Source organism: Chrysemys picta, chromosome 2 (assembly GCF_011386835.1).
Source record: "Chrysemys picta bellii isolate R12L10 chromosome 2, ASM1138683v2, whole genome shotgun sequence".
NCBI lineage: Eukaryota > Metazoa > Chordata > Testudines > Emydidae > Chrysemys > Chrysemys picta.
The window spans coordinates 281,101,159-281,129,003 of NC_088792.1; the positions used below are offsets into that span (position 1 = coordinate 281,101,159).

Here is a 27,845-nt window from a genome sequence, read left to right on the forward strand (position 1 = left end):
AATTTTGGGTTTGAAACTCTTATATCTTATACTAATATGTGTAAACAAAGGACAAAGACACCGTGATGTTGCTTCTGCCTAGTCACATGGATTTGTTAGTACAATGGGGAAAGATAAGAGCAGTTAAAGTGTTACTGGAGAGCACACTTTAAGATTGCCTCAACCCCTATCTCACGGCAAAGTCAAGCAACCAGGGTCAGGAGGGGCAAAGGGGCTTGGGGAGAAGGTATAAAACATTACAGACCACAGCACAACCTCACTCCTTGCCCCGCCCCTGGCATACAAAAGGAGTGGGACCGTAAGCATGCACTGAAGGTATACTTTGGCCTGCTAAGCAGAAAGTGGGGAAAGGGGGAATGGGAAATGAGAATGGGGACATGGGGTAAAGACTCTGCGGCACAGGAGCTGGGAAGTGGGACTTGGGGTAAATGCTCTGCCGTGTCAGAGCTGGGAATGGAACACTGGGAAACAGACTTGGCCGGTATGTAGACCTATGGATATGTTTGCTTGGAACTAACCCCAATAAACATTGCATTGCCTGCACTTCGGACTTCTGGTCTTCTGCTTTCTGTCTGCATGACAAGAACCAGGGGAAGGAGTGAAGGGAAAGCCCTCTAACATCTTGGTGCCATGACTCAGATGTATCACACTGGACAGGTGAGTAGCAGCCAGTAAGTCCCCTTCCCCAACAGTCCATGCAGCTGCTTGGAGGGGGTATGGAGGGTTCTCATGACGGTAGTTGCAGGTCCTTGCAAGCTGGGATAACAGTCTTTTTGGATAAGTGGCTACGGAAGAATCGGGCCCATTCCAGGTATGGGGATCAACCTGGGATGAGATTAAAAAGGAAATGGGGACAGTGTTAGGGGACCGAGAGGGATAGGGGCTGGCTGAGGAGCTCACCCTCCTTGCTAAATGGGTAGCGGAATGAGGTCCATGCCCATGTGGACAGGATGTCTTCCATGGAATGGAGGCACTTAAGTCCACTTGTAAGAGGTTTGAAGTAAAGGTAGCATTATGGAAGGCTGCCAGTAATCTTTCAAGTTTGGTGCTATTCCAGCAAAGACAACTGGAGAACTGTAAATTAGAGTTACAGGTGTCTAAAGATAATTTGGCACTACAGGGTTTGGAGTCAGAACCAGAGTTAACAGCCCACCTTAAGAGATGGGAGCTGCAACTTGGTCCTGGGGAAGTGAAAAACGGAGAGTGAGCGGGTTAACACATGGAGTTGCTTGGAAGCAGTTAACTGCACCAGAGAAGGGCACTCCTGTAATTCACTTGGGGTACAAACAAAAGCAACAGACACCAGGGGAACAAATTCAGGGTTTGCAAGAGCAGGTAACAACCCCCACTCTTCTTCCACAGCCAAGATAAAAATCTGGGTGTAAGGGTTCCCAACTGTTTAAACTTAGGGAGCCCTACCCTTTGCTCAGAGCAAACAATATCCTTTTTTCCTTCTTCTCAGTTTGCTGCTGTTAGCCTGTACTTTAAACTAACTTCACAGGGTTAATTGGTTGCTTTCCACCCCACCCCTCTCTCTCACACTTCTGTTTTTCTGAAGTATTAGTGGAGGGTATTTTGGATACTTATATGAAATGTTATTTTTGGACAAAGCATGACAGAGATCTGCTGTATTCCATTGAAATTTTTGGAGTGGAAGATCCATGGGTGACCATGGAGACAAATGTTTTACTGCCTTTTAAAACAATCCCAAGAGGAGACCTGCACAAACGCTTTGTCTCCAATTTGAATGCTGGGGGAAGAGAATACAAATCCCTGTTAATGAGAAACTGTATCCCTAAGCTGCTTGAACTCTGAGTCTAAGATTTCTAAACATAAGCAAGGGGTCCCCAGCTGTTTGCTTGGTTTAGCCCTAAAGGACATATAAAGCTTGCATTTTACAGCAGCTACTATCATCTTTTGGAACCTAAGACTGTATTCTCATTTGTGTGTGTATGTTTACCTGTTTTAACCTTGTATATAACTCTCACTAAAGGCTTATTAACTAGAAAAAAGAAATGAGTTTACTATAGGACTGGCTACAAGCATTGTCTTTAGTGGGAGATCTAGGATGTACTTGACCTGAGATAAGTAACTGGTCCTTTGGGACTGGGAGTAACCTGAATATTGATATGATTTTTTGGTGCAAGGGACCATCTATCACAAAGGCAGGCTTGCCTGGGTGGCAAGACAGATCAGAGTACTCATGGTGACTGTCTGTTACTCCATGTTAAGGCTGTGACAGTGCTTGAGGAGTTCACACTTGTTATTTGGTTAGTGAAATCTAAGTATAGAACTCACAACCAGTTGGGATTTAATAAACCCAAAACTCTCAACCAGTTTTGTGCCTGTTCCTTGCCTGTTTGCCCTGAGGTTGGCATTCACGGTCGTGAGTCACTCCAGATAGCTTGACAACAAGGACTAAAGCTAATCTTGGGAATCTCAAAGGGCAACCTGCAAAATTTTGTTTTATTTCTTTAAAGGGAGTGCGCTTGTGCTCTTTTTTGCTTTCTTATGTGGAAAAAAAGCCTGAGACAGTTTTTATGGGTTCTTTTATTGCCTTTTAGTAAATCTGGGAAATACAAGACAAGTCAAATCTGGCCTTCCTGCTTTTGGTAGAGATCTTCTGGGGAAGGGGTCTCAGAACAAGGTGTATTGTGAGCTTGCCTGGGCGGAGCTTTGCCGGAGGGGTGGAAGTGTGGAATCTTTCCTCAACACATTTATTAGTCATTGGAGTTGAAAAAAAACCTTCTAAACACCACGGATAAAAATCTGTTCCCCTGTCAATGCTCCATAAGATTCAAAAGGGGCACAAATGCATTTTCCCTTTTTACAGGTCACCTTTAAACTAATTACATGAATTAAGTAGTTCTTTTCAATGGTTGCAGCTGTAACTTGTTACATGCACAATATAGGAATGTTGTGTAATACATAGCTAAGAAAAACAACTGTCAGTATCAATTAAGTTATTTGTTAAACACTGACAGTACTTCAGTGATGTGCATTATCAACATCACAGCAATCAAACACATTGCAACAATCCTGTATGATGAGTAGACAGCATCAGTATTTTTAGGGGCTGAGTTTTCATACACTGTTAGGGCCAGAAGGGAATTTTATGATCTTCTAGTCCAAACTCCTGCAAAACACAGGCCAGAATTTCATCCAGTAACTCCTGCAACTGGAGGAAACTATTCTTTCTACAGCAGAGGGACATGTTTTCACTTAAATCTTGTCTGTTTAAAGTTAGGTACCTAAACGTGTACTTTGCCACTTAATAACCATCTTAAACAACTACCTGTTAATTCAGTCATCAAAATATAGATTCAAATGCTTAATTTCAAACATTCAAATCTGAAAATTGGGCCCTAGATAACAGAGGCAGACAACAGCCCAAATCTGAAAATAAACATGAGCCCTTAAGTACTGTTGTGAGGGTTAGTCTTTCAGTACACATTTTTGTGATCACTGCTAAATAGTATCAGAGGTGGAGAGTCTAGCTGCAGAATGCTTGAAAATCCAGAAAATACCATTTTGTATTTAGGTTGCACAATTAATACATGTACATGAATACATTAATATACATAAATACAGGTCATTTAGTTATATTTTCAAGTATAATGGAAACAAATAATTTAATAAAATGAGAAATATGAATAAAACACACCTAAGTGAACTGTAAATTGCATCCAAGTTCTGAAAACATCTTCCAAAATGCACCCCCTAGGGTAAGTATCCCTCATCACTTCCCAGTGAGAAAGAAGTGACTCTCTCTTCCATTTCTAGTTAAACGCACAATAATATGATTTTTGTAATTTTCTGTTCCTGCTGCAACTTGTTCCCTGTATAAGCAAAACAAACTTTCAGGATTGCAGATGAGAAAATAAACAATAGTCAAAATAAATTTACCTGCTGATAGAAAAAATTTAGTGTTGGCTTGTCCTCCGTAAACTGATTCAGAAATCCTTTTGGTAAATATCGGATTCGCAATTCATATCTAAAAAGAAGGAAAACAGGATTACATCCATAATGCAAGGAGAATAAGTCTTCATCACTGTAGCTTTTAAAGAACAGGTTCAACGAGGACCTGCCCTGGATGGTCTAGGTATACCTGGTCCTGGCTCAGCATAGGCATCTGGACTTGATGACCTCTCAAGGTCCCTTCCAGTCCTACATACGATTCTATGATTAGAATGTCAAAAAAAAAAAAAAAAACACACCAAACCTCTATAATTTGCAAGTGCTCTTAAAATTTTATTAACAAGCAATTACAATTTAAATTAATTTAATTAAATGGGAAACCATCATTTTGACAGACCAGTTATACTGAGGTTCAGAGGAAAAAGTATACCTGGCACTGTGTTTACTGGGAACCCTCACCTCATCGGGGTGGTTTGGAAGGACAGAGCTTTGGCAGTTCTTATGAGTAGGGAAGCATGGCGGGGGGGGGGGGGGGGTGAGTAGTAGGTTTGAATCTCTTGCTGTAACAGATAATTACGTTTTCCTGATGGGCTTGCAGGTCTATACTGGTTCAAAGAGGCTGTTATCAGGACTGAGGTATTGACTTCACAGACCTGGATGGGCTGCCAGGCCCCGCTATAGTGCTGTAGGTAGTGGTAGCAGCTGAAGCTAAGATGATGGACTATTGATCTGAGCAAGTAACAATTACTATGTTTCTTGGTGAGCACAAGCATGAATGTTTAATGCACTGTTGGCAAAAGTGAGTAGCCAGGTGCTGTTCCAAGTGGAAATGGCAACTGGTATAGCCCATCAGGGAGCCACAACCTGTGCACTAGCCAAAGGCTCATTTTCAGCTGGAAAAGGCTCAGTCTCTTATCAAATAACGGTGCTGCAATATCTACTCCTGGGACTATCCCAGTGGAATTGTTGGGATTTACCTATAGGAGGATTTCACAACAGATAGGTACATCCCATATTAGGGTACTGAGGTGCATGTAATAACTCAAAAATCTAAATCCCACCATGACATTACCACACCATTCAATTACAGCAGGAGGTCCAGAGAGGCAGGACTACTGGTCACTTTGATTTACTGGCTATGCCAGAGTTTTAGGTCTCCCTAAAGTTCTTCTTTTGTTTATAAATAGTAAAACTGTTTGGAAACTGATTGGGTATTATTAATTATTGGTACTGCAGTGGCACCTAAAGAATCCTATCAGGTGGTCCCTACCCCTAAGATCTTAGAATCTAAGTAATAGTCTCATTCAGCATAAACCCAGCATATCACAAACAGCACAGCATTTTAGCAAGATGGCCAGCTATATAATCTTTGTAATTAGAAACATTTTGAAACAATATATTTAATGGTTTTTGCACAGTAACATGCTTTTGTTGTGAAATTTCATATTGCTGGTTTCAGCAGGATAGGAAAGGCTGCTTAGCAACTTACAGAAAATAATGTTAAGGATTACAAGTTAAGGCACACATACCTGACAAAGACAAAGTTATTGATTAAAATCACATTAACTTGTTTGAACATGTAATGAATCCCAACCTCACAAAAATGGCAAACAGTTATAGAATTTTGATTTGCTGTGTTGCCTATTTCTACTGTTGAATACTTAGTCTATGGTGAATAATATATATAAACGTTTTATTATACATATAAAACTATGCATTTACAATACTCAGTTATTTTTTCATGATATTTTGAGGTTCTCTTCAAAAACACAAAGTGCATGCTCAGTCTTTGGCATAAAACGAAACAAACTTTAAAAAAAAATCAATGAATCCTCAGAGATATAAAAAGACAGCTGCATGACACACAGCAAGATATAAACAAAAATTGTCTTTTTTTCCAACCAAAACATTAAGCCACCCTGTAGCATGTGTGGGCTCATGTCTGGAGAGGCAAGGTAGTGTCATCCATACCTTGTCCAAAATTAGGAAAGCTGAAGGAAGTTTATTTCTCCATTGGAAAAAGCCAAATCACCACTATGCTACACTCTTGAGTCAAAAGTAGAACAAAGCAAATTTCCTGTTTAAAAAACAACTATTTCCCTCTTTTCTCTTTGTCTTATTTTTCCCTTCTATTATATATCTTGATATATATTCAGTCTTCATCCAAATACTAGCTTTCTAGATTTTAAATTTTTTTTAGAAGTTTTTGTTTCTCTAAAAACTGCTTTTTCCGCAATCTTTTACCACCTTTATTGCCCCCTCTTTTGTACTAGAAGGGAATTGTTATCCTTGTCACGTGATTTCAGCATCCTAGTGACTAAATACAACCTTAAGAAGGAGATTGAGGTTAAATCTAACTATAAAATATACCAAGAAGCATAATATAAAGACAAAGGAGCACGTACTATAGGTTTTTCATCATGTATGTCACCAACTGCATCAGAGAAAATTAACACACTCATTATTTAACATACAATTTAATTTTAAAAGTAACTCTAATACAAAGCCTAAAAGCTTCAGGTAGACTAGTATGATATTTAGTTTCCATTTTACTTTGACTTTTATTTCAACATGTAATATACTGTGGCTAAAACAGAATTAGAAGGACAGATTTCAAACAAACAAACAAAAAAACAAGATAACTTGAGCTACTGAACTCTACGTATATCTGTATTTTGATACAGACTTAATGAACCCATCTGAATCATACAACAAAAGATGGAATTAGTCAAGATAGTATTGAATTACAGAAGCATAAGGTACAAATAGGAGATGAGAAAGGCCTGTTGGGCGACAGTCTCTGTCCCTTTCAATGAAGAATTGTTCCCTAACCATGCCCAACATACTAGTGTCAATGGCACTTCCATCATTTCCCATGGTAGACTATTCTGTACTATAATAATTATTTATGGTCCAGAAGTCTGTGGTGATCTACATTTTACATGTTCCTTCTCTTAACTTACATACAATAGTTCAAAGACATGTATGAACACCTCTCCTTCCCTGCTGTTCCTATCTTTCAAATATTTGTAAACTGTTATGTCACCCCTGAACATTTGCTAAGCAAGATAGAGATATTTAGTTCTTTTAATCTTACCTAATAAATCATTCTCTACAACCCCATAATAATTTTTATTGCTGTTCTCTCAACTCCCTTCAAATATCTTTCTGCTAATGAGATCCCCAGAACTTCTTTAGAAATTCTCATGATTAATCTTGGGATGTCAGTTATAATGGGATTAATGGCTGCCTTTTTGCCTGGTTGAGTAATCCCACACACTCAGGAAAAAAACAGAACAGATTATTTCTTTTCCTTTAGACAAGAAAAGTGTTTCAATTTCAATCCCCATTTAACTCAAAAATCCGCTATGGTAGCACAGAAACCCCACCCATTTACAACCAAAGCCGGTTTCTCCTTCCCTTCTTTGAATGGGAACTGAAAATTCAAGTGGGTTACACACTTCATATCCCTCTGTAAATCATACAATTTAATCTATTCTTTATTGTACTTTTGTAACCTTAGGAAGCCATTACATATCTTCTTTAATGCCATAAATTTAATGTGAATAGTCCTCCAATAAAAAAAATGCCTGTTCTTTCCACATCTCAACATAAGAGTTAACATTTACTGAATATTGTGAGATTCATTCTAAACCACCTCTAAGAATAACATATGACAGAGTCACTCACTAGACAATTAACTTAAAATATATTGGTTGGTTAACCATTCATCTTACATGTTTACAGATTCTGTCACTCCAAAGTGTTTTAAGACACATGGCTGGTGAGACGAGGCAGATGGGAGGCTAAGGGAGTCAGCGAGCTGAGTTTGTCAGCGAAGAAAGACTGGGAAGCAGGCTTGTGTGTCCTTCCCTCCCGCTTCCTTAATTTGCAAGAACTCTACAAGGAAGAACCATCAATGGGAGAAAGCAGCATGTCGCCAACTCCACTGATAGCTCTTCCTCTGCTTGCACCTGTGCCCCCCCACTGCCAGCCAGCCAGCCATCCTGACCCTGGAGACTTCCACCAGGCCCTGGTCTTGACTTGCTGGGAATGCAGCCTGTATGTTCCCGCTGATGAAAGCCAGGCAGGGGGAATAACTTGGGTGTAAGAGCTGTTAGTTGGTGGATTCCCACAGGAAACAGGTTAGAAAGCTGCAGGAGGAAGTGGCTCAACTGTGTAGCATCCAGGAGTGTGAGGACTTCATTGATAGGACACACGTGGAAACATCTGGGAAGGAGGATATTAGGTGACCACAGAAGCACCAGAGGAGGAAGGCGAACCAGCTGCTCTAGGGGGAGGAGACTGGCTGCTGGCCATCTTGGGCAGTAGACAGTGTTCCACTCCCTACCCAGGTCCCCCAATCATCAAAGTGAAGAACTGGTATACTGGCAACAGGAGGTGACGAACAGATCCCAGTGGCTGAGAAGGAGGAGCCCCTTGCCCCCAAAGCCGGGAGGCTCATGGTCATCACACCCAAGGGGGGCATAAGGTGCTAGTGTTTTAGTACTCCCCTCAGGAGGGTGGAGGAAACCATCTCCTTACCTGACCTGATGTCCTGGGGAGGTGTGCTTCCTGCCATGGCTGGGCTCTGAAGAGAGGAGGTCTGAGCGTCTTTCCCCCCCCAGCTGGGCTCTGGCAGAGGATGGGGCAGAGAAACGGAAACTGGGTTGTTGTAGGGGTTTCTTTAACTCTACTCCTGGGAGAGTTTTTGTGTGTGTCTGTATTGTTACAGATATACTTCCTGACAGGTATTTTGCAATAAATTACCAAAATAATTGAAACTGGTATGATTATGATTATGATTATATAGTCTTATTTTGACAAATAAAATATGCAGAATTTTAAAATACGGTGCAAGGAATTTTTATTTTTTTGGAATAAGAAATATCCAAAACACAATACCTAGTAGTAACGGGCAACTTTAACTATCCAGACTGTTTGAAGAGTAGTATGGCAAAATACAAAATTTCCAATAAGTTATTAAAATGTACTGGTGACAACTTTTTATTTCAGAAAGTGGAGGGGGGGACAGTCATTTTAGATTTAATTCTGAACATCAGGGTGGAGTCAGTAGCAAATCTGAAGGTGGAAGGCAATTTGGATTAAAGTGATCATGCTTCATGATAGATTTCATGATTCTAACAAAAGAAGGCATGAGAGCAGCAGAAAAAGGACAATGGACTTCGAAACTTTAAACTCAGAGAACTGGTAGGTAAGGTCCCATGGGAAGAAAATCTAAAAGAAAAAGGAGTTCAGGAGAGTTGGCAGTTTCTCAAGAACACAATATTAAAAGCACAACTGCAAACTGTCCCCATGTGAAGAAAAGATGGGAAGAATGATTAGAGGCCAATATATTCCATCAGGAATTCTTTAATGATTTGAAAATCCAAATGGAATCCTGTAAAAATGGAAACATGGACAAATTGATACGGTGTACAAAAAAACAGCGCAAATGTGTAGAGACAAATACAGAAAGGCTAAGGTAAAAATGCGTTACACTTGGCACATGACATAAAAGGCAGTCAGAGGAGGTTCGTTAAATACATTAGGAGCAAGAGAAAGATGAAGGAAAGTGTAGGTCTGCCACATAACAGGGAAGGAGAACTAATAACTAACAACATCAAAAATGTTGAGGTGTGTAATGTCTATTTTGCTTCAGTCTTTACTAAAAAGGTTGATGATGACCAGATACTCAACACAATAGATAATAACAACAAGGCAGAAGGAATGCAAGCCAAAATTGGGAAAGAACAGGTTAAAGAATATTTAGATAAGTTATATGAATTCAAGATGGTAGGGCTTGATGCAATTCATTCTAGGGTACTTAAACTAGCTGAAGCCATCTCAGAACCATTAGCAATTATCTTTGAGAACTCATGAAGGATGGATGCGGTCCCAGAGGACTGGAGAAGGGCAAGCATAGTATTAGCTTTAAAAAGTGGAACAAAGAGGACCTGGATAACTACAGACCATCAGCCTAACTTCGATACCTGGAAAGAGACTGGAACAAATTATTCAACAATTAGTCTGTAAGCACCTAGAGAATAACAAGGATATAAGAAATAGCTAGCATGGATTTGTCAAGAAGAAATCAGGCCAAACCAACCTAATTACCTTCTCTGACAGGTTTATTGGCCTAGTGGATGGGGGGGAAATCAATAGATGTGATATATCTTGATTTTAGAAAGACTTGACAGAGTCCCACAGGACTTTCCTGTAAGCAAGCTAGAGAAATGCAATCTAGATGATATTACTATAAGGTGGGTGCAAAACTGGTTGGAAGAACATACTCAAACAGGAGTTATCAATAGTTCGCTAAGTGGGAAGACATATCTAGTGGGGTCCTGCAAGGGTCAATCCTGGGTTTGGTACTATTCAATATTTTCATTAATGACTTGGATAATGGAATGGAGAGCATGCTTATAAAATCTGCAGATGACACCAAGCTGGGAAGTATTGCAAGCACTTTGGAGGACAGGATGAGAATTCAAAACAACGTTGACAAATTGGAGAACTTGTCCAAATTCAACACAATGAAATTTAATAAAGACAATTGCAAAATACTTTATGTAGGAAGGAAAAATAAAATGCACAACTAGAAAATGGGGAATAACTGGCAAGGTGATGGCATTGCTGAAAAGGCTCGGATGGGTATAGTGGATCACAAAATGAATACGAGTCAACAACATGATACAATTGTGAAAAAGGCTAATATTCTTGGGTGTATTAAAAGGTGTCATATGTAAGACACAGGAGATTGTTGTCCCGCTCTACTTGGAACTGGTGACGTCTTAGCTGGAGTACTGTGTCCAATTTCTGGGCACCACAATTTAGGAAGGGTGTGAACAAATTAGAGAGGGTCCAGAGGAGAGCAACAAAAATGAAAAAAGGTTTAGAAACCCAGCCTATGAGGAAAGGTTAAAAAACTGGGCATGTTTAGTCTTGAGAAAAGAACACTGAAGAGGGACTGATAATCTTCAAATATGTTAAGAGCTGTTACACAGAGGACAGTGATCAGTTACTCTTCCTGACCAGAGGAGGAAGGACAAGAAATAATGGGCTTAATCTGCAGCAAAGGAGATTTAGGTTAGGTATCAAGAAAAACTTTCGAACTATAAAGGTAGTTAAGTTCTGGAATAGGCTTCCAAGGGAGGCTGTGGAGTCATTGGAGGTTTTTAAGAACAGGTTGAACAGATGCCTGTCAGGAAGGGTCTATGTTTGCTTGGTCCTGTCTGAGCAAAGGGGTCTGGATGTGAGGACTTCTTAAGGTCCCTTCCAGACCTATATTTCTATCATTCTATTAGAATTAGCTATAGACTGAATTAGAGAACATCCCTTGATTTCATTTCTGCAACATGCTTCTGCAGAGCTATTTATAACGTGAGCGTAACTGTATAAAACAGAAATTGTTTATTAATACCTTTAGAAATGAGAAAGAAGAAAGAGAAAACTGTTCATGATGATATGGCCAGAAAGCTAAGTTTAAACTTCAGACAGGTCTCTGCTTTTTTTAAATGCACAGCAAGTTTTGCCTGTGACTATATTAATTATTATCCTGGCTCAAGTAACTACTGCAAATTATTGTTGATCTATTTCAACCAGAAGGACTTGCTTTATGCTCTGCAAAGCTCCATTCTCTCCTTTCCACACACATTTCAGCGCTAAACATTTCAGTTAAATCTCTCCCTCCGATCTAGGTACAGCTCTCTTGTGCTACACAGAACAAAATAGTAGTAAATCAGTCTCTGAATTTGCAGCACAAACTAAAAGGTCACTGCAAACCTTTTCCTGGCTCATGTTCTTAGAGGCAAGTGATTCCCCTGTAAGTCTGAATTTGCTTGTTACTGTGATTATCATTCCTTTCCTCACAAGCTGTGTCAAATTGAATCGGACTTCATGTAGCAGACTATAAAAGCCTCTTTATTATCATATTAAGAGAACCTAATGTACTAAATATAGGCACCAGTACAAAATAGCTTTTGCCTTCTGGACAAGTTGCTAAGTTTCTGAATTGTATTTTTCCTTAACTGCACTGATCAGTTATTTCTACAAAGAATTTTTAACAAAGCAGATTCATCACCAACGTTAAAAAAAGAATTTACATAACAATGGGATGCATCTAATGGTAATTGGCTTGTTACTGGATTAACAAATCTCAATTTAATTTGGAAGATTAAATGTTTTACAATAAACTCTACCCCGATATAATGTGATCCGATATAACACGAATTCTGATATAACGCGGTAAAGCAGTGCTCCGGGGGCGGGGAAGGGCTGCGCACTCTGGTGGATCAAAGCAAGTTCGATATAACGCAGTTTCACCTATAATGCGGTAAGATTTTTTGGCTCCCGAGGACAGCGTTATATCGAGGTAGAGATGTAATTAGAAGTATAACTTGCACATAAATTTGGTATAAAACACCTCTGTTTGCAATGCTAGATCTTGCACATCGAGGAAATGAGAGAGAGCCAATGGTCATTGTCGTATACAATACAGCTGTGTTCCTCAATATTAGTTTCCTGAATAGAATGAATGTTATCAATGAACAAATAAGCATTCAGTTTCACTGATAAAGTCTCCAGTATTCACTGACATCATCCTTTTGAACCTTCTGGGGGTTTGTAACAGTCAAAGACCTTGTCTAGACTGCTAAAAAAGGTGTGTGTTTTTTACATTCAGATAATAGTCACTCTTAGCTCAGTGGTTTGAGCATTGGCCTGCTAAACCCAGGGCTGTTGAGTTCAATCCTTGAGGGGGCCATTTAGGGATCTGGGGCAAAAATCTGTCTGGGGATTGGTCCTGCTTTGAGCAGGGGGTTGGACTAGATGACCTCCTGAGATCCCTTCCAACACTGATATTCTATGATTCTATAACTCATGTGTATGACCTATCCCATGGTGAAGACATGGCACTTTTGTTTTACCATCAGGTAAACTAGGCAAGATCAGCACTATCTCGCTGCCTTGGGATGACCTCACCTAGTTTATCTCACAGTAAAACTGAAGTGTCCTGTCTTCACTGTGTTTTTACCTTGGGATAGTTCATGTGTGTGAGTTGCCCAAGAGTAAAAAAACATACATTTTTCAGCAGTGAAGACAAGGCCACAGTGGTATCTTACAGCAAGTTTAAGGCTTGGGCAATGGACTCCTAACAAACAGCTACTTCCTGCTCCTTCACTCGCTACAGAATTGTATTCTGCTAATTTTCATTAGGATGGTTACTGATTGGCACTGCTGTGAAACTGGGCTACATGTGCTCTTACAGCTGAACTGAATGCCATGGGAAGAGAGAAGAGATGTCTGGCTTAAACTGTAGCTGACCGTGTAGGTCTGAATTTATTACTTATCCTGAGCCTTAACCACAGCCATAGGAGTCTACTGCAGTGCGGTGTGAATACAGAGTCACCTCCCTTACTGTTCCTCTGCTCTGCTAGGTTTCCTCCTCAGGACTGGAAATAGTATCCAATAGCATCACAAAAACCACTTACATTAGGGACAGAATTTGTTCCAAGAATTTTTAATCATTTTCTATCTCCTCCTGCTGTCGGGAAGTATTATCTAAGCATCTGGACTGATCTAAAAGAATATTAGAGAATACATTTCCCATGTATATTGAATACACAGTCTTAAATTAAAATCATTAAAAAATTCCCATATGAGCAGCAGTTACTGGATTATTATGTTATGGGAAGATATTAATTCAAGCACCATTCCAGGACTTCTCTCTTACTCTACTAATCTAAATATTTTAACAAGTACTGTCATCTGATCCTACATGCTCTGTTTTATAGTATTACAAATATGACAGCAACATTTTGATTATTCAAAGCAAATCTCTATGGGTTTAAAAGGTATGTCAGGCTGCTTGCATTCGATAAAGCATAAAATGACACTCTGGAGATGTATTGAATAATTTATATCTTATCATGACACTTGTCTGAGGTTTTTATACAATCCCTTTATCCAAACTTCAAAACAATTATCTAACTTTCCTTTTAAAACTGATTAACTTTGTTTTGTAATATGTAACATACGGGTTGCATCACATAATATAAATGAAACTGGCACTTTGACAATAGGTAAGAAATATCCATTGCATAAATTATTCATATCTCATATTTGGTTCTGGTCATATTATGTGAACAGAATATTCCCCCCCCCCAAAGACACTTCAAAGTATTATTTATGATAATTTGCTTGAAAAAATAATCAATCTGCATCATTAAAGCATACAGGAAGTCCTGAAATGTCATGAACGCAGAAGAAAATGTGCAATATTTCTGACACCAATGTTTTAAACTTTCTCATTTAGTGTGACAGGCTAATCCAGGCTACCCCCTAAAAGTGAATTAATAAAACTCACAGGATCAGATTTGCTAGATGTGGTAAGCATTTACTAGTAAATTATCTAGCAATTTAAGTTTCAAGAAATTACGTGCAGACTGTTAACTCTACTGCAGTTCTTCAGAAGAACATATTTGTGGGTTTTTAAATGACTAGTAATCCTGTGTAAAGTGTGTTATGGTCAGAAAACTGATTATATTCAGAGATTATATGGCCAGAAGGGATCACTGTGATCATCTGAGTTTGACCTCCTGCATAACACAAGTGATAGGATTTACCTGAATTAACTATGAACATTTCTTATTCTGTAGATCTGCTCCATGTATTTATTCATATATATATCTCCTCACTTTTCTGACAAAGAGTTTTTCTACTGCTTTTTACTTCTATTAGCACTGCAGAAGCAAGCCATTTAAGACCGACTGAGCTGCATTCTTCTCTGGTTTGTATATTAAGAACAGATTTGGCAATTAAATCTCACCTGGAGAATCTTAACCCATTCTAAATCTGTACATTTCTAAACAGGAGTAATTAACATTTGTCTTAGTTAAATGATAGCTGCATTATATGAAGCTTAACAACACTTCCCTAATTTCTTTTAAAGAGAATATAAAATGCCCTTTTAGAAGTATTTTTTAAATGCATCACAGCATTTTTATGCTTACAATTAAATGTTATGATTCACTGGGCCTACTACATATTTAGCAAGTCTCATCCTACTCTTATCCCACTCTAAGGTTTGCAGGCTCAAATTAGACTTATCAGCTCTTCACAGTTGGCAGAATTCCCTTCTAGCCAATGAGCCTTTCCTCTGGAATACCAGGGCACCTTCTCATTTCTTCTGGCTTTTTGCTGGGTAACTATAGACAGCTGTCTCCCTTTCTACTAGCCCTATTCTCAGGAGTTCTGCAAGAGGATTTTCTTTATAAAATAAAAGATTATACAAAGTTTATGGCAAATAGAACATAATGATTTGATTTTGAAACTGAACAGGTTTATAATCTTACTTCCATTCCTCTGGAGGGTGGGCTAATTCAAACCTCTCCCTCACATTGGATACACCCATGTCCAGATGTAGCCAGTGGACCTCCTCAGATTGCAGGTGACTGAGCCGTAATCCATAACAGGCCACATTCTTTACTTTGTGACTGTCCACTATCTTCTGAATTATGCCCTAAAACACACAAAAATGCACATTTTGTTATAAAACTTTTTGTTCGTGCCTGTAAAGGGTAACCATATCATACTTTATACAAAGGGCTAATCAATGGATCTGACATAGCATTAAGAATGCAAGAAAATAAGTTACTAATTTTTAAACCATAATTCCAGTTCTGAATTTTTAGTTATATGATTTTACATGAATCTATACCAGTCATGTATCTTACCAAAACTGAGCCACTATATGCTCTACATAGGGAAAATGCTGGGGAGGAAAAAGGGCAGATTTGCAGATTAAAAAAAAAACCCACACAACACCTTTTACTTGTTAAATATTTCTAACTGTTCCGCAAATCTTGACAGTCACTCTCCACCTACATTAGGAAAACAGTCAGAAGCTTTCCTCTTCTTTTGTGCCTGAGCAAACAGGATTTAGTAAAAGATTAATTCACTCATGAACCCTTGATTTTTCCATCTAACTTGTCCTTGAGGGTCAACATTAATCTCTACAATAGCAGAAACATTTCCTAAGCAAGAGGCATCTACTCAGGTAGATTTTTCTAACAGAAAAATTGTACCCCAGGTTTGTCCTTTCATAAATTATAGTTTAGACTAACTATAATTAGCAAGGAATAGTCAGAGTCCAAGAAAAGTCCACAGGTATCTGCCACAGAGTCCCACAGGAGTGGGAGCAGGACTACAGGGGCTAGGTAAGTAACAGTGTGTACAATATAGGGCAGTTTTGCAAAGTTCATTATTTTATATCCCAAAGGGTTTAAATGATTGAAAAACAACTTTTGAAACTGTGCAATACTATAAAAATCTGACCCTTATGGGGGTCTCTAGTCCAGCAAAATCTTTGGTTGATGAGCCATCAGTAGCATAGTGTTTGCTGAGGTGAAGATGATGTGGGGCCTACAAACAGGAAAGGCAAGACAAATTAAATAGTATGCTAATGTCCCACTTAGCTTTGCTATTGAGGTACTGACCACAAGGGTGCTAAAGCTGATGAAGTTTGTTTTTTACATTTAACAGAAGCCTGCTTTTATGTACGGCTGTTTATATACTGTACCAAATACTGCAGAGAACAGTTGCTCATATCCAGGGTTACAAAGAGCAGTGCTACTTCCAAGAGTATTTAGATGTACAAAGGGAAATATTTAACCCCCTCCTTACACTAAGGGCAATTTCTGCATAAGTAAAGCCTGACATTTTGGCAATCATACTTTTTTCTGAAGGTCACACAAATAAAGTGCAAAACATGCAAAGCTCATTTCAGAAATCTGCCCATGAAGGACAGTGTCTTGTCAATAATGAAAATAGGGGTCAATGTTCTGAAAAGGCAGTTATACTCAAACTGAAATATGACAAAGATGAGTTTGGGAAATGGAGTCAAGGCAAAATTGGATATTTTCCACACCAACAAAGCATTAAAAATATTGACAGATAAGCCAAAGTCAGAAACTGCTACAGTAGATAATCAAGTATGTGGCCAGAAAAGAAATGAGGAGGAGATTCAAGAGCTTCTCTAACTATCAGCCTGGTATTTTCTAATGGGGCCCAGGAAATCAAGTGCCTAATTCTCATGGAAAGCCAGTGGGAGCTGGGTGCCTAAATCCCTTTGAAATCCCAGTCTCAATTTAAAAACACAAAATATTTCTCAACCTTATTCCAGAAAAGCGCAATAGCTCTTCCGTTCACGTAACTAATTGCACCAAAATCAAGTAAATATCAAGACAGTATTCTTTCGAATTGAAAAAATTGTCAATAAATACCCAAGTTGAGTACATAGATAACACAGTTTGTATACATGGTACTGTACTATACTGCTGTACAACAGGTTAGCTGTGTTAAATAACATGTCCCAGCCTGAGAGCTTAAACTCTAAATACATATTATGATTTTTTGTTTTTGTACTATCCTATAAAGTGAGAACAAATTTTATCTAGAACATTTCACAGAAAAGAAACAAGCAGAGGTAGGCCATTCAGTGAGAAATTTAGAAAACATCTGGAGAATGGAGATGAAAGGTAAATACAACTTAATAGAGGGATAAGTAAAATGGATTCACCTCTCTTCTCAAGTATAGTAAACTGATGAGAAGTACTTTTTACAATCTAATAAATTAACTTAAATACATTTATCAAAAATTAAATATACTGAAGAATGAAATTAAGACAACCTTTACTGTAATTATTATTTTACAAACTTGTACATTTACGCAGAGCACAAGAACTGGTGTATACCACAAATCAAAATAAATATAGCATTTTGCTATCAGGCTTCCTTAGACTATTCCAATAGTACAGCTTGACCCAAAAATGGAAAAATAAGAAAATAATGTGATCGAGACACTCAAGCTTTTAATATAGAGAGTTCATTCATTTTACACAAAAAAATTTAAAAAGTTTAATTTCAACTATTTGGGTCTAGATCCTCACCTTGAATAAATCAAGACAGCTCCATTGAGCAACAACAACTTACACTACGTGAGGATCTGTCCCTGTGTGAGAAACAGCTACATGCATATAATCTAGTAAATTCCCACAGAGTAAAGCAGGATTTTGTTTTAGCCTGCTAGTGTTACAAAGCAGCAAAAGATTAAACATCCAAGAGCTTTACTGGCAGGGCGACCATAATTTGGGCCAGTGTACTCAACTCTGACCCTTGTTAAATAATGCAGGGAAAGTCCTGGAATTCTGGAAAGCCTCCCCAGACTGTCTAGAGACACTTCCAATACCAGACAAAAGCAATTGCCATAACTTGTGCATGGATGACAGCTTCTCTGTCTTTCATGCTAACAAGAGATTTCACAAGTTGGGAAACCTTGCCACAAGCATGCCTGATGCTCTCTATAATAGTGATTAGAATGTTTAATCAGAGGTTTTCAGACAGTAACTGCTTAACAACTGTAGAGTAGGAATTAAAACATCCTGAAGTAAGCCATGACTAAATGCTTGACACACTAACCACAGTGATATCTGAAAATTTCACAAGTTTAGGTATGACCAATGGAACAGTACAGTGTGTTCTAGGACCAGGACTGCAGGTAAGGAACACCTGAATTCCAATCCTGACTCTATCAACAACCATTGTGTGGCCTTGAGTACATTCCGCCTTATCAGTTTCCCAGTTAAGGAATACATTCATCTCCCTCATAGGTACATTATAAGAGTTAATGTTAATGCAGCACTTTACACACTCAAAGTGCTATAAGAGTGCTAAAGTTTCATGCAGGAAGTTTAAATTATGAATTGAACTGGACTGGACTCCAAAGCTTCAAATAAGTCAGATTTAAAATTTCCATAGGAAAAACAACTGTGGAATGCCCACATTCATAGATTCTAGGACTGGAAGGGACCTCGCTTACTGCAGTAGGATTTAGCCACACAACATCTATTCATAGATTCCAAAGCCAAAAGGGACAATTATGATCATCTAGTTCAGCGGTTCTCAAACTTCATTGCACCGCGAACCTCTTCTGACAACAAAAATTACTACACGACCCCAGGAGGGGGGACTGAAGCATGAGCCCCGCTGCCCCAGCTGGGGGGCCTGTAACCTGAAGTCCCGGGTGGTGGGGCCCAGCCTTTGGCTTTGGCCCCGGGGCCCAGCAAGTCTAACACCAGCCCTGGGGACCCCATTAAAACAGGGTCACGACCCACTTTGGGGTCCCGATCCACAGTTTGAGAACCACTGATCTAGTTTAACCTCCCATACAAGATATAGAACTTCCCCAAATTAATTCCTAGAGCAGATCTGTTAGAAAAACATCCAATCTTGATTAAAAAATTGTCAGTGATGGAGAACCACCACAACCCTGGGTAAACTGTTCCAATGGTTAAATACTCTCACAGTCAAAAATTTATACCATATTTCCAGTCTGAATTTGTGTAGCTTCAAAGTCTAACCATTAGATCATGTTATATCTTTCGCGGCTAAACTGAAGAAGCCTATTATTAAATATTTGTTCCCCATGTAGGTGCTTACTGACGGTAATCAAGTCATCCCTTAAACTTCTCTTTGTTAAGCTAAATAGCTTGAGCTCTTTGAGTCTATCACTAATCATTCTTGTGGCTCTTCTCTGAACCATCTCCAATTTATCAACATCCTTTTTGAATTGTGGACACCAGAACTGGACACAGTATTCCTGCAGTGGTCGCACCAGTGCTAAATACACAGGTAAAATAACCTCACTACTCTTACTTGAGATTTCCCTGTTTATGAATCCAAGGATCACATAAGCCCTTTTAGTTGCAGCATCGCACTGGGAGCTCATGTTCAGCTGATTATCAAGCACAACCCCAAATCTTTTTTAGAGTCACTGCTTCCTAAGAGAGTGTCCCCCACTGTGTAAGTATGGCCTACATTCTTTGTTCCTAGACATTTAACTGCATTAAAACATGTATTGTTTCTTGCATACAGTTTACCACGCAATCCAGATCACTCAGTCTTACAGACCTGTCTCCTTCATTATTTACCACTCCCCCAATTTTTGTGTCATCTGCAAACTTTATCAGTGATGATTTTATGTTTTCTTCCAGGTTACTGATAAAAATAATAAATAGCTTAGGCCAAGAACTGATCCCTGCAGTACCTCACAAGAAACACACTCGCTTGATGATTCCGTATTTACAATTACATTTTGAGATCTCTCAGTTAGCCATCATTCAATCCACTTAATGTGTGCCATGTTAATTTTATATCCTCTAGTTTTTTAATCAAAATGACATGCAGAACCAAGAGAATGCTTACAGAAGTCTATTACATCAACACTATTACCTTTATCAACCAAACTTGTCATTTCATTAAAAAAGATATTACGTTAGTTTGCCAGGATCTTTTTTCCATAAACCCATGTTGACTGGCATTCATTATATTAACTTCCTTTAATGCTTTATTAATTGAATCCTGTATCAGCCACTCCATAATCTTGCCTGGAATCAATGTCAGACTGACAGGCTATAAATACCTGGGTCATCCTGTCAACCCTTTTAAAATATTTGCACAACATTAGCTTTCTTCTAGTCTTCTGGAACTTCCCCAGTGTTCCAGGACTTATTGAAAATAATTGACATTTTACTGAAAAATAATTATATTGTTTTAATCAAAATATTTTGCCTTTTGCCTGTCATCCAAGGATCTAAGAGTGCTTTACATCAACGTAAGAAATGTAACAATATGCAATTTATACACCAAAGATATTTTTGTTCAGTAGTAGCAGTAGTAATTAGCCTCATTATTGTGATACAAAAGGGGGCCATTCATAGTTGCTTCTGGACACAGGACTATAGATTTATGTTCGTAGTGCTATTTCTATAGATCTTTACCCGATAAGTGTATATTTCACTTGGAAGGAGCACAGTTATGTCCTGTCACCTGGCTCAGGTACCCATCCATTATGTGGGCATGTACTAAATACAAAACAAGAAAAATGAGATACTTATGGAACAGTAGAGGGTACCTACTTTCTAGCTCATTTACCAATAATGCTCAAGAATGAGTCTCATATTTCTTAATATGTAGTTAGTCTGACAAATTGTTCTGTCATTTGGGCTGTTCCTATCACTCAAACACAGCTCCACAGTTTCAACAGTAGACGGGTCACTACTAATGTGTAGAAGCAATTTCCAGACAGATCTGTCCTGTGCGGGAGATGGAATGGTTCTCTCTATTGACCAATAAAGCCACCTCAGGGTTGGTTTTAAGTTTGGTCTGCATTTTAGCACTACCAAATGATGAAAGGCCCAAGTCCATGATATCTGAGCCATTCTCATCAGATGTGCAGGAAGTCTCCTCTGTGTCGAAGCCCTCTTCTAAATACTACATTTTTCCCCGGATTATTTCACAAAATGACAGAAAGACCAACGGTTTCTATGTATTATTGTATACATAGAAACTACTACTACTACATTGTATTATTGCATTAATCTTGTCCTGCTGCCCCTTATAGTTGGCTCTCAATGCACTAAAACCACCTTCCTTTCTGCCCCTGTAAATTGCGTCACCAGATCACATTCTCAGGTCTCCTTAACGGTTGCATTCACCCAAAACTACAAGCCATGGTATAGGAATATCCAAAAAATGGTCCAAGAACCAAATGCAGAGGGAGACCTTGGGGCGCCGGGGGAGGAGTAGACATTGTGAGGAAAGCCAACCAAGACAGGAATGGAAGAACACAGACTTTGTGGGAGAGAACCAAGCAATGGAAGTGGAGACAGACTAGGAACCGCCATGGAAGGACAGAGTTTGGGAAATAGAAAGATCAGAGAGGGAAAGAGAGAAAGACAAGGAGGAAGAAAAAGCAATAGAAAGATTAAAATGAATTGTAGGAAGAGAAAAACAAGGCAAGGCACAGCTTAGAAAATTGCCTTAATTATTTATGTCCCCCCATTTTACTGTATTTCTTGGTCAGGACAGGGGAGCTGAAAGGTAGAAGGAGAATCCACTTTAACTTGGACAATAGTAGCATGCGGAGGGAGGAAAAGATATTTTCAGGATGATTGTGGCTGAGAGCCAGGGACACAGCAACTCCTAAGTTTTCTAATGTGAGCATTGCCTCTCCCTGTAAGTACAGGATGAGAACAATGCAGATCAACTATCAGTTTTATTGCTAGTGATCTCAAACCAGCTATTTATATTTGTCTATCAAGAAAGACAGAAGAATATATGGCTACATGTATTTAATAGATAAAAACATTTATTTACACAAATGCAAATTACTTCAGGCTCCTGGCAAATTGCCACCATATCCCTCTGTGTTGCAAGGTTTAGATACCTCTTCTGTAGCCTGTATGTTTGTTTCTATGGGTTTGTTGTATGAATCTTTCTAGCTCAGCAACACAAAGAACAGCTTATTTAGGAAGCGCACACATGACGAGGCACAGAGCTAAAGGAACCCCAAATCAATTCTGTAAACAATCTGAGCTGTTGCTGTAATTGCTTTAAAAAACTGAAAACAGGGCCAGACCCTCAGCCAGTGTAATTCAAGTTAGTTCTAGTCACTTCTGGCCCTTTTATTACCATCATCATTATTATTCATTATTTGTATTGTGGTATTCTCTAGAAGCCCTAATCAATTAACACCACTAGGGGGAAGTTGTACAACAGATCCCCCAACCACGGGAGTAGAAAAGTGTCCGACAGGGAGCCTCTATCGATTCCCCAAATCAAGCAGAAAACGGGGCATTTCCTGCTCTGCTTGGACGCGAACAGGTCCACCTAGGGAGTCCCCCACCTCTGGAAGATGATGCTGACCACTTCTGAATGGACAAAAAGGTCCTGCTGAAGTGATCTGCCAAAGCGTTCCTGGCCCCGGGGAGGTGTGCAGCTATGAGATGGATACCGTGTTGTACACAGAAGTCCCAGAGCCTGAGAGCTTCTTGGCAAAGGGCAGACAATCTGGCTCCGCCTTGCTTGTTGACATAGATCATGGCTGCTGTATTGTCCATCAGGATCTGGACCACCCTGCTTTTTATGTGAGATATGAAGGCTTGGCAGGACAGGCATGTGATGGGTTCCATCACAGAGACCCCCTTGGGAGACTCACCTGATGTGCTGAGACTACCTCTCAGCCCGTTTTCTGTGCCAGTTTGGGCCTCCAGAACCCTGCCTTGTTGAGCCAGACAAGCCAGTCTGCTCCCGCACAGACCCAGGGTCTGAACCACGCGCCCCAAAACTGCAGACTTAACTGAAAACCGCTTAAGAAGTGCTCCTATCTCCAGCACCCAGACACCCAACTCCCACTGGGATCCAAACCCCAAATAAATCCGTTTTACTCTGTAAAAAGCTTATACAGGGTAAACTCATAAACTGTCCGCCCGCTATAACATTGATAGTGAGATATGCACAGCTGTTTGCTCCCCCAGGTATTAATTACTTACTCTGGGTTAATTAATAAGCAAAAGTGATTTTATTAAATATAAAAAGTGGGATTTAGGTGGAAGTAATAAACAGAATGAAGTAAGTTACCAAGCAAAATAAAACAAAACACGCAAGTCTAAGCCTAATACAGTAGGAAACTGAATACAGGTAAATCTCACCCTCAGAGATGCTTCTTTCACAGACTAGACACCTTTCTAGTCTGGGCCCAATTCTTTCCCCTGGTACAGTCCTTGTTTCAGCTCAGGTGGTAGCTAGGGGATTTCTCATGACTGCAGCCTCCTTTATTCTGTTCCACCCCCTTATATAGCTTTGGCACAAGGCAGGAATCTTTTGTCTCTTTGGGTCCCCACCCCTCCTTCTAAATGGAAAAGCACCAGGTTTAAGATGGATTCCAGTACTAGGTGACATAGTCACATGTCCTGTGAGACCCCAAGCCTTCATTCTTCCTGGCCTGACTCACAGGAAGGCTTGTAAGAAAACAGATCCATTTACAACCAATTGTCCTAGTTGATGGGAGCCATCAAGATTCCAAACCACCACACTTTGTATAATTACAATAGGACCTCAGAGTTATATTTCATATTTCTAGTTTCAGATACAAGAATGATACATTTATACAAATAGGATGACCACAATTAGTAGATTATAAGCTTTGTAATGATACCTTACAAGAGACCTTTTGCATGAAGCATTTTCCAATTACAGTATATTCACACTCATTAGCATATTTTCATAAAATCATATGGAGCGCAACGTCACAAGGCGAACCACTCTAAGCTCCCTGACGTTGTGGTGTAGGGAGCAATTGTGACTTGACCAATGGCCTTGTGTGCTGAGATCGTCCAGGTGGGCGCTCAACCCCAGGTCCAAGGCATTGGAGACAAGGGTCTTCAAGGCAGGATTCTGCCATTAGGTGAGTGATGACTGTATGTGGTCTGGGACCTTGACAACCCACTCATGTGGTGTCTGTTGGGGACACAGACCAACGCCAGCCACGCTTGCAGGGGCCTGAGACGGAGCTACGTGTGTCGGACCACATAAGTGCAGGCCGCCATGTGGCCCAACAATCGCAGGCACATGTGAGCGGTGGTGGGAGAGCGGGCTTGTATGCACGAGATGAGGTCCGCTGTGGCTTGGAACCGAGGCTTGGGGAGGAAGGCTCAGGCCTGAGGCAAATCAAGGACTGGTCCAATGAACTCTATGCATTGCACTGGACTTAGGGTCAACTTTTTCTCGTTTATTATCAGCCCCAGATTGCGACACGTGGAACAAATCACACCAAGATACTGCCGCACCTGATCCCAGGTCTGACCCTTTATTAGTCAGTTGTCGAGGTACAGGTAAATTTGAACACCCCGGCGCCTTAGGTAGCCACTGGTGCTATGCACTTTATGAACACTCTTGGATCTGACAAGACACTGAATGACAATGCTGTGAATTGGAAATGGCGCTGGCCCTGAGTAAAACGAAGGAAGCACCTCTGCCCCGGGAAAATGGAAATACATATCCTTCAAGTCGTGGGTGGCATACCAATCTCCCAGATCCAGGGAGGAGATGATGGAGGCCAGGGAGACCATGCAAAACTTCAACTTTTTGAGAGACTTGTTGAGATGATGCAGGTCCAAAATGGTTCTGAGGCCTCTTTTTGCTTTTAGGATCAGGAAGTAGCAGGAGTAGAACCCCTTTACTCTCATGTCTCGAGGGATCTCCTCCACTGCCCCCAGATGCAGGAAGTTCTCACCTCTTGGACAAGGAGTAGCTCATGAGAAGGGTCCCTGAAAAGGGATGGGGAAGAGGGGTGAGAGGGAGGGTCGGCCACGAACTGCAGGGTGTAACCTCAGGATATTATTTTGAGCACCCAACGGTCTGAGGTCAGCTGAGACCATGGTGACCGGAAGGGGTGGAGGCAGTCGAGGAAGAGTGGGAGGGTGGATTCTGGGAGGTGAGTAGGGCATTGTCCTCAAGTGCATCCTCAAAATGACTGCTTCTGGCCTCCTTGGTTTCTGGAAGGGCCAGGCTGAGCAGACAAACGGGAAGATGACCAGTGTTGCTGCTTAGACCCCTTGTCTCTATCCTTTCTCCTGTAGATGCCCAGTCGGGGAGTCCCCCAGGACCTAGACTGTGGTGGCGGAGGGCGAAACAGCTTCCTGGCCTGCTGAGGAGTATGGAGGCCCAAGGAGCAGGAGGGTGACACGGGAGTCTTTAAAGGCCATGGAGTCTCGAGTCCGTGAGCTCAGAGAAGAGCCCCATTCACTCAAACCGGAGGTCCTGTATAGTGGCCTGCATTTCCTGGGATAACCTGGAGGACTGCAACCAGGAGCTGCACCTCATGGCCACCGCAGAGTGTCCCAGGCCATCTGAAGGGCCCCCCTTGCCACCACTGTGCCTTCATCCACTAAATGGTGAACTTCTGGGCTTGGTCCTGAAGGAGGACCTCCTTGAATTTGTTAAGGTAGGCCCACAGGTTAACACTGTACCTGCCTAACAGGGCCTGGTGATTAGACACCAAAAATTGCAGGCTTGCAGTCGAATAAATCTTTCTGCCAAATAAGTCCAGTCTCTCGGCGTCTCTGTTTTCAACACGCTAGTGACTTGGTCCTGCCTGTCCCTTTCATTAACAGCGGACACAACCAGTAACACCGCTGGAGGGTGTTTATACAGATATTCGAACTCTTTTGCAGGGACATAATACTTCTTTTCTGCCTTCTTAGAAGTAGGCAGAATTGAAAAGGGAGAGGTCTGCCACAGCGATTTGGCAATCTTAAGGACCCCTGGGTGGATGGTCAGGGTGACCTGGGCCGGGGTGGAGGAGGATATAATGTTAAAGAGGTCATAGGACTCCTCCGCGACATCCTCAATTTTCAAGTTAAAGTTGGTAGTCACACTCTTAAGGAGGGCCTGGGGCTCCTTGAATTTGTCCGGGGGGGAGGGCTGCCCGTTTGGGAGGGACCCGCCACCTCTTTGTCCGAAGACGACTATGACGAGTGCACCGCCGGGGAGAAGCGGGTTGCCCTTCCTTCTCCGGGGATTGCTCCTTAGGTGCTGGAGTCTGATGTGCTGCCCCCACGTCAGATTCGGTACCATGTTCTGCCTCAGGTGCCAGCGGTGCTGGAGGCGGTTTGTCCAAGGCAGCCAAGGAGAACTGGTGGGAATACATGCCCGGCATTACGGGCACGCCCCACAGGTTCCTGTACAGCCATTGAGCAGGCCACTTTCGCTGTTGCCATGTCGTCGCTGCATGTGCCATGCCAGCTTCGCGGGTCGGCAGCGAACCACCTCTCTTTGGCAAGGGGCTGAACTCCCGATCCGAGTCAAACCACTGCCCTTCCAGCGACCAGGGCGGAGCTGTCGAGGCCTGAGTCTGCCAAGTGACCATGGTCGGCGACCTGCAAGGCGAGGATTGGTGCCTGTCCAACAAGCAGTACCAGGGGGATGGAGACCGATGCCGCGACTGGGAGCGATCCCGGCCCGGTGAGGACTGACATCTGGGAGACCATCTGGGCAAGGGTGACTTGCACCGTGGCAATTTTTGAAGGGAAGCTCCACCTAGAATGGAATCGACATGAGCAAGCACTCAAAGAAGAAACTCTCTTTGGGTCTAGAGCAATTATCTTTGAGAACACTTGCTCAAGAACACTCCTGGGGAAATAACCTCTCAAGTATATGACTTTATTGAATCCGACAGTTCTCCATCTCCCTGGGATACCACCTCAGGATCCAAGAGATGGACTTCTCTACAATTTGGACAGTGCCTTTCCCCTCTCGTTTCCAAATATTTCATTAGTTTTAATTCAGAGAGATGATGAAAGGGAGGAGAAATCAGTATAGGACTCGCTCTCTTCTAGCCTGAGCACGTTCCCCTCTTCTGACTAAAGGTGAGGGTCTAATAACATCACCATCCTGTTCCATCATACATCCCATGTAAGGAGTGCACCGCATGAAGAAACACAGCAGACTGACCTTCCAAGTCAGGTATATGGCAGGGGCTGTGCTATTACTGTGACAGTGTACCCCATAAGGCTTTATGGGGGGGGTGCTTATAAATGTATGTATGATATAACTGGAATAGGGTTTTGTTACATATGCCATGTAACATATCTATGTAAGGGTTATGATCTACTGGTTATGTTCATCCTAGTTGTATGCAGGCACCATTCGTGTGTTCGAAGTTATGTATACTTGCTTGATTTCTAAGTAAGCTTTGTGAGGCATTTGGTCAGCTTCTTTAGGAAGGAATTCGCAAGGTTAAGTACCTGATCAGGAAACACTTGGGGAACAATGCATCTTGGAATGCTCCAATCCACATAAGAAGTCTTCCTGGAGACATATAAGAGACCATGTGGACAATGGCTTCGGCCTGTAAAGACTGAGTCATGCAAGGACATGCGACTTGCCCAGGTGACTCCAGAACTCCATCTTGGAGCTGGACTTTGCATAGGAGTGGGGGGGGGGAGGGGGGGGAGTCCTCCACCCACAAGAGAAAGTCTATTTAAACCCGTGGGAGACCCCTCCATTTTGTCTTCAGCTGGCTAATG

The 27,845-nt window shown here is 41.0% G+C and overlaps 1 protein-coding gene across 25 annotated transcripts in view; it reads right to left on the reverse strand.

Annotated features, from left to right (window-relative positions):
* Positions 1–27,845, reverse strand: part of PTK2 (protein tyrosine kinase 2) — a 359,211-nt gene that overhangs the window by 187,546 nt on the left and 143,820 nt on the right. For 23 of the 25 annotated variants that reach the window (XM_024102644.3, XM_065586258.1, XM_024102653.3 and 20 more), the window contains 2 exons: positions 15,273–15,439; positions 3,907–3,994 (listed from right to left, as the gene is read on the reverse strand). In XM_024102644.3, coding sequence (XP_023958412.2) covers positions 3,907–3,994; positions 15,273–15,439 — 255 coding nt within the window. Of the gene's footprint in view, positions 1–3,664; positions 3,995–15,272; positions 15,440–27,845 lie in introns of those variants that run through there. The other 2 variants (XM_065586272.1, XM_065586268.1) reach the window with 2 other exon arrangements.